This window comes from Triticum urartu, chromosome 6A (assembly GCF_056163025.1).
Source record: "Triticum urartu cultivar PI428250 chromosome 6A, HENAU_Tu73, whole genome shotgun sequence".
In the NCBI taxonomy this organism is placed as follows: Eukaryota; Viridiplantae; Streptophyta; class Magnoliopsida; order Poales; family Poaceae; genus Triticum; species Triticum urartu.
In genome coordinates, this window is record NC_141878.1 from 81924546 (window position 1) to 81934335 (window position 9790).

General features: G+C 45.9%; 1 protein-coding gene across 1 annotated transcript; it reads right to left on the reverse strand.

Moving 5' to 3' along the window:
• Positions 1-3169: 3169 nt before the first annotated feature.
• Positions 3170-7579, reverse strand: LOC147964089 (uncharacterized). The gene is made up of 3 exons (XM_087529827.1): positions 7230-7579; positions 4898-5673; positions 3170-3833 (listed from the first exon to the last, which is right to left on the reverse strand). The coding sequence occupies exons 1-3, from the start codon at positions 7422-7424 to the stop codon at positions 3170-3172; spliced, it is 1635 nt and encodes a 544-aa protein (XP_087385953.1). The 5' UTR covers positions 7425-7579.
• Positions 7580-9790: the final 2211 nt, after the last annotated feature.

Below are 9790 nucleotides of genomic sequence, written 5' to 3' on the forward strand. Positions count from 1 at the left end.
AATCGTTGGTGCTGCTGTTGATACTTCTGTGGCTCCTGCTGCTGATGCGGAGGAGGATGATTATGTGGGAGATTACAAGGATGAGGTTGTGTGGTCAGTAGTAATGATTTATCGCCTTTGAATCTATGTTAAATCATAATGTCACTATTTTTGTGTGAAAATGCAGTGTTTACTTTATCTATATCATACTCCCTTTTTACAGACATTTTTGCAGTTTAAATTGAACTGCAAAAATGTCTTATATTAGTGTACAGAGAGAGTATTTATGTTCTATGACAATCATCTTTATAAATTACACTAGCCTAATTACAGTAGTTTATAGAAGAATGCGTAGAACTATATGAAACAACTTGTCTCACATATACCAAACCAAGGTTGCTTATGAGTAACCAAATCATGTGTCTCTCCTATTGCCTTTTTACTATATGATTGAAATCCATACCTGACAACAAACAATCTTAAACGGATCCATTTATCAAGGATGACTCTGCTTGATGTCACCGCATACCAGCAGAAGATAAAGCTCAGCCATAGACTTGAAGACTGGGGCTATATATATAGATTGCTTTCTAAAACCAATGCAGATCACCTGCTGAAGAAGAAGGAGAGGAAGTTAGAAATCAGTTTTCAGTTTTACAGGTGCAAAATCAACTCATTCCACTGTAATTCTGGACATCCAGATGTCCAGGATGTCGGAAGCATCGGCGTTGCATTCATGAATCTAACATACACATGTAAGAAATATTCTCCCTCTTACAGCCTTGCCAAACATTGGAAATCACTAGACCGACCATGAGGTTGAGAATTCAGATGATGGCCTCTCATGTAGAACTCAATGCACATGTAGTCAGATACTATGGATAAAGTTGAGTTGTATGCTAGGAGTTGTGCTTTTATCAAGTTTACTTATTTACTTATGATCTAATCATCTCTCTAGAAAGAGCATCTTCTGAAGAAGCTATCGACCATGAGGATTTCTCTTTTTTGCCTTTGTATTGAAAAGATAGAGATAGAAACCTAAAAAAACCATAGTATTAGCTTTTTTATCCAATGGAAATTCATACTGCGTGAGCCCTGAGGTTGAGAATGGGAAAATGACTGAACTTGTTCACAACACTAGCAGTAATCTTGACCTTTATTTAACTGGTTTTGTATTCTCGACCTGTTTGCATATTTTTATAGATGAATCAGTCCCAGTGTTACAGGTTCACTTGCGGCTCGAGCATGCTACTCCTAACCTAAGTGGTTGTTGGTCTCACTTTATTGATGGATGGGGGAGGTTGAGAATTTTCTTATGTTTGTTGTATTTTCTTTCCAGATAATCTGCATGGTGCTACTTAAAATTTATGAAATGGTTTGTCGGCATGTTACTGGGATTTAGAGGCTGAAACCTCTTACTCCTGACTACATGGAGTTCTCAATAAATTATTCTTGACATTTTTTTCGAGGTGATGTTCGCTCCGGTTCCTCCTTCTCTGGCCAGCAGTATGGGTAACTCAAAGCACAGATCTGATTGTGCTTCTTGCAGTCTATGCTTCCTATCTCCGGGTCATCCGCCTCCCAAAGACTACTCCGAGGTATAAGTAAAGCCCCTTCCTCCGCCTTAATGTTGATCGCGTTCATACCTGTGTTATATTTTTTTTGTGCAAAGTTGGAAGAAATGATTTTTTGATTTGCCGTGAGTAATTGCCTCAGGCTGGTCTTGTATTTATAGTCAGGAGATATACATGGTGCAGAGTTTGTTACAACAAATATTGGCCGGATAAACATTGGCCGGATAGGAACAACTCTATCTCATGCTAGATAAGCTATAGGTGATACTAACAGACTAGCTATACTAACTGACTAGTATCCTGGCTAACTCAATACGATTGCGTTAACATTCCCCCGCAATCTTAACCTATATGAAGGTTCAGATTGGTTCGTAATCGATTGAGCATGATCTTCGTGAGAGGTTTGGTGAAAGCGTCCGCCACTTGGTCTGCTGTTGAGACGAACCGAACATCAAGTGCTCCCATGGCGACCTTCTCTCTCACAAAGTGAAAATCAACTTCAATGTGCTTAGTGCGAGCATGAAATACTGGATTGGCCGTCAAATACGTAGCACCGAGATTGTCACACCACAGCACAGGAGCTCGGGGCTGAGGAACTCGCAGCTCTCTTAGCAATGACAGTAGCCAAGTAGCTTCGGCAGTCCCATTCGCCAACGCCTTGTACTCAGCTTCAGTGGATGAACGGGACACTGTTGGCTGCTTCCGTACACTCCATGATACAAGGTTGGGTCAAAAGAAAACCGCAAACCCACTCGTAGACCTCCTGTCATCGCTGCAGCCCGCCCAATCGGCATCAGTAAAGACACTCAGAAGAGTGGAAGGTGATCGCTGAAGGGTTAAACCAGTGGACAGTGATCCTCGCACGTACCGCAAGATCCGTTTCACGGCCTCCCAGTGAGCATCAGTTGGTCTTGACAAGTACTGACAGACCTTGTTTACGGCAAAAGACAGATCAGGCCGTGTCAAGGTCAGATATTGAAGAGCTCCAACTGTACTACGATATCTGAAAGCTTCATCTTCACTAAGTCCATGACCTGAATCCCGTGTGAGCTTCTCATGAGTGCACATGGGCGTTGAGACTGCTTTGCAATTCGCCATATCTGTACGTTGCAACAAATCAAGAGCATACTTCTGCTGTGTAAGAATAATTCCCCCGAAATTGGGAAGCACCTCAATGCCAAGGAAATAATGGAGAGAACCAAGATCTTTGACAGGAAAAGTAGATGATAATTGGCGTAGCAAATGCGTCATAGCCGAAGAGGAAGAGCTCGCAATGACGATGTCATCAACATAAACAAGCATGTAGATGGTGACACTGTCTTGGGCAAAGATAAACAGCGAGGTGTCGGCAACCGAGGGAACAAAACCGAGCTGCTGAAGACGCTCACTGAGACGAGCATACCATGCCCGAGGCGACTGCTTCAGACCGTAAAGCGCTTTATGGAGCTTGCAAACATAATCTGGACAAGAGGGATCTTGGAAACCCGGTGGCTGCTGCATATATGCTTCCTCAGCGAGAATTCCATGGAGAAAAGCATTGCTGATGTCCACCTGCCGGAGATGCCAGCCACGAGAGACGGCAAGAGAGAGCACAAGACGCATTGTGGCTGGTTTGACTACCGGAGAGAATGTTTCCGAGTAGTCGATCCCATACTGCTGAGTGAAGCCGCGAGCAACGAGACGTCCTTGAACTTATCCAGGGAACCATCAGCTTTGTGCTTGACCTTGAAAACCCATTTACAGCCAATGATGTTCTTCCCGGGAGGACGAGGAACAAGTGTCCATGTCTTGTTTTGCTGAAGAGCCGAGAATTCAGACTCCATGGCTGGACGCCAGTGATCATCGGCAAGTGCCTGACGATAGGAGCGTGGTTCGGCATGAAACGCCCGCCGACGTGGATCATAGCAAACAGTGCCGTCGCTTGGCACCAGCTTTTTGACGATGTTGTCCTTGAGCCTGGTCGTCATCGGATGTGGCGCACTCGCGGGCGCGACGTCGGGGACGGCCTGGGCGGTCGATGGAGACGGTGGGTCGACGAATTGCGGCCCACGTGCCGAGCTAGATGCGGAGTCGCTCGCCGCACTGCCCGCCCCCTCAGCAGCGGAAGGGCCAGCCAGTGACACGGGCGAGACCGGGGCATCCGGCCCAGTGGGAGTCGATGGAGACGTGGGCTCATGCGGCTGCTGAGAAATCCCATCTACATGGGAGTGACCTGGCGTGCATGCCGACGTAGAGTCGCTGGAGGCCAATCCAGCAGCACCTGCAGGAGACAAAGACGAACTGCACGTAGCATCAGATAGCAAAGTCGTGTCATAATTGCGCATGCGATCATCCATTAGAGCCGGCTCTGTGATAGGAAAAAGAGTAGGCGGTGTGGAGAGTATGAAGGAGGAATTTTCCGCTGGCAAACTAGTGGAGAACGGGAACACATGCTCATCAAATATGACATCACGTGAAATATAAATTCGACCGCTTGAGCAATCCAAGCATTTGTAACCTTTGTGCATGGAACTATATCCCAAGAAAACGCATTGCTGAGAGCAGAATTCTAGCTTGCGATTATTGTAGGGGCGTAGGTTTGGCCAACAGGCACAACCAAAAGCGCGAAGAAAGGTATAATCGGGTTTGTCACCAAAAAGACAGGAAACTGGTGTGGAGTTTTGGAGAACCCGAGTGGGCATGCGATTGATAAGATAGCAAGCTGTGAGAAAAGCCTCATCCCAAAAACGAACCGGAAGGGAGGAGTGAGCGAGAAGGGCGATGCCTGTTTCAACGATATGGCGATGTTTCCGTTCAGCGATGCCATTTTGTTGGGAGGTGTGAGGGCAGGAGACCCGGTGCGCAATGCCTTCCTTTTGGAAGAAGCGAGAGAGACGGCGATACTCGCCACCCCAATCCGTTTGTACAGTTTTAATTTTAGCATCGAGCATGCGTTCAACATGTTTTTGGAAAGTGTAGAAGGCTTGTTCAACATCGGATTTGCGCTTAAGGAGATAGATCCATGTAAAACGGCTATAATCATCCAAAAAACTCACATAATATTTAAAACCACCCACAGAGGTAATAGCAGGACCCCATACATCCGAATGAATAATTTCAAGAGGAGCATGAGTGACATGAGTAGAATCTCGAAAGGGTAGCTGATGAACTTTTGCACGTTGACATGCATCACAAACACTAGAATTGGTAGAGGGTGCACAAGCAAATTTATTTATCCTAAGAACTGAATCAACGATGTTTTTGGACGGATGACCTAATCTTGTATGCCACAAATCTGAAGATAGCCTGACACTGGAGAGAGCTCGAGGACCGGACACGAGGGACGACTGCTTGTAGCTTGGCACCGGGTAGAGACCATTGCGGCATCTACTTTGAAGAAGAACCGCCTTCGTTGCTCGGTCCTTAAGACGAAACACATGAGGGTGAAATTCAGCAATGGCATCATTATCAGAAACAAGTTGGCTACGTGCACCTTGTCCTTGCCACCATAGCGCTGATGGAGGCTGAGACGATCAAGGTCGCTTGTCAGGTGGTCGGTGGCGCCGGTATCTGCATACCAGTCCATGTCAACAGAGTAGGAGCCAGAGCTGGTGCTGGCGACGTTGCCGGAGCGCTCACGCTGCTCCTCCGGCTGGAAGGCGTGGTTGAAGCGGTTGCGGCAGTGGAGAGCGTCGTGGCCGAATTTGGAGCAGACCTGACACTTCAGGTTACTCCGGCCATTGCCGCGGCCGCGGCCTCCACGACCACGTCCGCCCTGATCGCCTTGTCCACCGCGTGCGCCTTGGCCGCCTTGACCGCCGCGGTGACCATCAGAGTTGCGTGCAGCAGCGTTGGCGGATGGGTGGATGTTGCCGGACAAAGCTTGTTGCTCGAGGCGAAGCTCAGCGCTGAGGAAGAAGGCGTAGAAGCTGCTGAGGCTGATGGGGTCGTCACGCGTCGTAATCGACGCGACCAGAGGCTCGAACTCGGGACCCAGTCCGGCGAGTATGTAGCCGAGCACCTCGTCGTCTTGGAGCGGCTTGCCGATGGAGGCCATGGCGTCAGCAAAGCCCCGCATCTTGCGGTAGTACTCCGAGGCAGTGAGGTCATTTTTCTTCAGATTGGAGAGTTGATAACGCAGCTGCATGATGCGTGCACGATTCTGTGAGGCAAACAAATCATGCAAGGTAGTCCAGACCTGAGCGGAAGTGGTGAGTTGGGTCATTTGCCCAAGGATGTCCTCGGTCATGGAGCCGAGGAGCGCGATCATGACGAGCTGGTCCTTCTGGTACCAGCTAAGGAACTCCGGGTTGGCGACCTCGACAGCTGCATCGCCGGTGCCCTGTGTGAGGGTCTGCGGCGGCGCTTCCTCGGTGCCGGCGACGTAGCCGAACAAACCGGTCGAGGCAAGGGCGGGGACGGCTTGAGTCTTTCACAACAGGAAGTTGTCCCGCGTGAGGCGAAGCGTGATGAGGTTGCCGAGAGTGGTGACGGAGATCGGAGCGGAAGAGGAGGAGCCGGCGGCAAGGGTGCCGGCGTTGATGGTGGAAAGGGCGCCGGAAGTGTTCGAGATGGGAGCAGCGGTGGAGCCAGCCATGATGGGCGAGATTGGATCTTACTGCTCTGAATACCAAATTGGAAGAAATGATTTTTTGATTTGCCGTGAGTAATTGCCTCAGGCTGGTCTTGTATTTATAGTCAGGAGATATACATGGTGCAGAGTTTGTTACAACAAACATTGGCCGGATAAACATTGGCCGGATAGGAACAACTCTATCTCGTGCTAGATAAGCTATAGGAGATACTAACAGACTAGCTATACTAACTGACTAGTATCCTGGCTAACTCAATATGATTGCGTTAACATTCAACCACAATAATGGTTCTTTATTTGTTTCATTTTGACATACATGTTTCTGGAATACTCTTACCTGCCATAAGACATGCAGTCAAAGTTGATTTTATTATAAGCTAGAACATCGCATAGCTAATTAATAGTTGCACCGCCTGATTCTTTTTACCTAGAAGGTCCTGATGCACATTGTACAGCAGACATAAAGTGTATGTAGTCTTCTTGACGAGGAGGTTTCACAATCATATAAATATGAAATAATTGGAATCATTGCAATGCATCATTTTCTCTCATTCAATATAAATATAAAATGATTTTGGCACGGCCATCCTTTTTGGTATATAGTGTTTCCGATGACAAACATAGGGGATCTTTTGTACAGATGCAAATTTCCATGTTCTTGTATCGGACCTTGGAACTTTGCAGTTATTGCAAGTTCTCTTACATATACTGTCTTCGGACTTCGTACTTCATTTTTAAATTTCAGAACTAGGATAGTTATATACCTCCTTGGCAGTGGCGGAGCTAGCATTTGACAGTAGGGTGGTCTGGCCCAAAAAATTGATAAGCAAAATGACATCTGAATGTTCTAACAAACTATCAATATCTTATAGAAGGTCTTACAAACAACTAAAATTCTCAATTAATCTCAGTTTTGTACATGATATGTTAGCTTGCCTTTTGTAAGTATTTTTCGATCGAGTCGAATTAGCTGCTGCTATCTATGGTGATTTGCATGAGCATAATACTGCTGTAGAAGACCATGCTAATCAAGCGAATATGCTTCTTCAAGAGAATCGAAATAACAGTCAGTCGTGGATGGATTAGAATGGATTATTTTTTACCTTGGTGACAACATCGGGCGGGCGTTGAATCGTGGACATGTCCCCCATGGATCTGGGCGGCTGGGCAACAGATGGACCGAGCTCCCTCCTCCGCCCAAGAAGCAGCCGGGGAAGCAGCACCGACGCCGGAACAACATGGCGGATCCAAATCGCCAGTCTCCTCTGTCCAGAGCTGAACTGAGTGGCTGCCCCCATGAGAGGACATGGGCACAACCAAACCCACACACACCAGACACGCGTGCATGGTGGCTTATCCGGTGGGAGACTACCGCTTGCTCCCGCTGAACCATTGTGTCCCACAACGCTTGCACCTGTCCACCCGTGAACTGCCGCTTCCACCCTTGAATCTTGTGGCCCACTGGGAAAATGCATATCTGAGCGCTCGCAGGTGCCAGCCATCTATTCCAAGGGGAGAAAAAACTCTACTCCCAAGGAGTTTTTCTTTTCTTTCTAAAGAGTCTATTAGTCTCAGGTACTCTCTGTCCCATAATATAAAATACTTTTTGACACTACATCAGTGTTAAAAAACGTCTTACATTATGGGACGGAGGGAATAGGTTTTATTCACATAAACAAGTGTGACGACCGGTCAAAATCTTACCACTCAATTTTTTTTCAAAAATGATCCATATCTATTATCAATGTTCATTGAAAATACAAAGCATATCAAACATAATAAAAATTACATTGAAGTTCCAAGACCATCTCGCATAGCCACTACTGTCGCGGATGCTAGCTAGGAAGTCTTCATGCATGTGCTCCTTGTTCAATACGTGGAGCCGCAATCGTCATTGTTGAACTCTTGCCTAGATCTGAAGCATCTGACACCAAATCCCGCCACACGATGAGAAACCCTAACCTCATCACCCCAGGAAAACGACATGAATCTACGCTAGAGCTCCGTCGGCTATGTTCAAATGGACTGCAAGACAAACTCGAAGAAGTAGCGCCACCATCCGCTCGAGTGTCGACCTGCAAGGACTAAAAAACCTGACCTAAACTACTAACCGAATCGAAGGCATCGAGATTCCCATCCCCATCATCGATCGACGGAGCGGCAGAAAAGGGAAGGTGAATCCACGGGTTCGCCGGTTAAGTTTCGAGGGGAGAGTTTGCCCTAGCCACCTAGAGTTTACTCTCCCCGAACAGCAAGCGACCGAACGAAAACACATGTCGGAGCGCTCCCAACCATCCATTCCCAAGGAGTTCCTTTTTTCCTTTTTGAGGGTCTATATTCTCTAAGGGTTTTTATTCACAGAAACAAGTGGGATGTTGCAGAAACAAGCGTGATGACCCAGTCAAAATCATACCCCTCAATTGAATAGGGGAGCTCCTACCCCTAGGGAGATTAATGATTTATAAAGGTAACAATAAAGACGATAATAAAGATATGCTTTGTTTGCGTGAGAAACTTTCAGTCTATTCATATTCAATTATGGGAGTACAAAGGCACCAAAGAAAATAAAAATGTTAAGTCTGTGTGCATCACTGTTAATCATCACAACTAATACCACGGTCTAATATATCATCTTAATTATTCTATTACTTCTTTCGAGATGGCTGCTGTTAAACATGAGGAGGTAGACACCGCCAATGATACCAGCGGTTGCCAAATTACCCATGGTAATTCTGAAAAACACATTTATAATTGTTTATAAACTGCAAAGAATGTTTCTTCTTCTTCGCTGATGAATGCTGTTTGAAAAGTTTTTTGTATCACTTACACATGCAAGTTGATCAAGTATGTAATAAAACAAACTTCTTTCAGGGTCCAATAGATCTTCTGTTTGCTATTCATTAATGCTGTAATTATTTGTTGTTACATGTGCAAGCACTGCTTACTACTTCCAGCTTACCATATACTATGGATACCATTTTCTGCCTTTCACTAATACACACAAGCTAATTAGCCACCCTGTTTGTTTATGTTATCCTCTATCTGCTGTCGCAACCTTTTACAATGATCTCCTTACCTATTCAACACAGACGAACCACTATGTCGGAAGCACAATAAGCGATACAAGTATATTTATCGCCCATGCAAAGCAAGCTCAATCCAAAAGTTCAAAGGCAAGAAAATCCATCTAAGGCCTGGAAAGTCCATTCTCCGTGGTAAGAACTACATTATTCTTCCCATTCCATCAGCTCTCGCAACAGCTACTGAAAAGTATAATTTTGTGCAATTTAACATAGGTGAGCCTTGCAATCACTACTTAGATGAGTTTAGTCGCCACGTTGTGTGGGGCAACACAGTTAGGCTCTACAACCATAATGTTCGTGCACTACGAAAGATCATCCGCAGCACCACCACGCCTAATAACTACTATGTGTGCCACATGACATAAACATTTGCAACACAAGGCAAAAGAATGGTAATCCTTCGCAATTATTCTGTTCTGTTTCATATAATAGCATGGTATAATATGATATAGTGACTAACCTTTACTACTGTTTTCAGTACTTTAATGTCCACTTTTCTACGGGTTCCCTTTTCCCACACATGGATGCTGACCACGGTGAACTTCCAATCACAACTGGAGATGGAACAACCACCGTCACGG

What these genes read in the sequence shown, in the direction of transcription:
- LOC147964089 (XM_087529827.1), bottom strand. Translation starts at nt 7,424, where the DNA reads ATGGGGGCAGCCACTCAGTTCAGCTCTGGACAGAGGAGACTGGCGATT. An exon ending in CGCCCGATGTTGTCACCAAG is followed by an intron (nt 5,674 to 7,229) that starts GTAAAAAATAAT and finishes CGCATCATGCAG; the next exon opens with CTGCGTTATCAACTCTCCAA. An exon ending in GCCGCAATGGTCTCTACCCG is followed by an intron (nt 3,834 to 4,897) that starts GTGCCAAGCTAC and finishes TGCTACGTGCAG; the next exon opens with TTCGTCTTTGTCTCCTGCAG.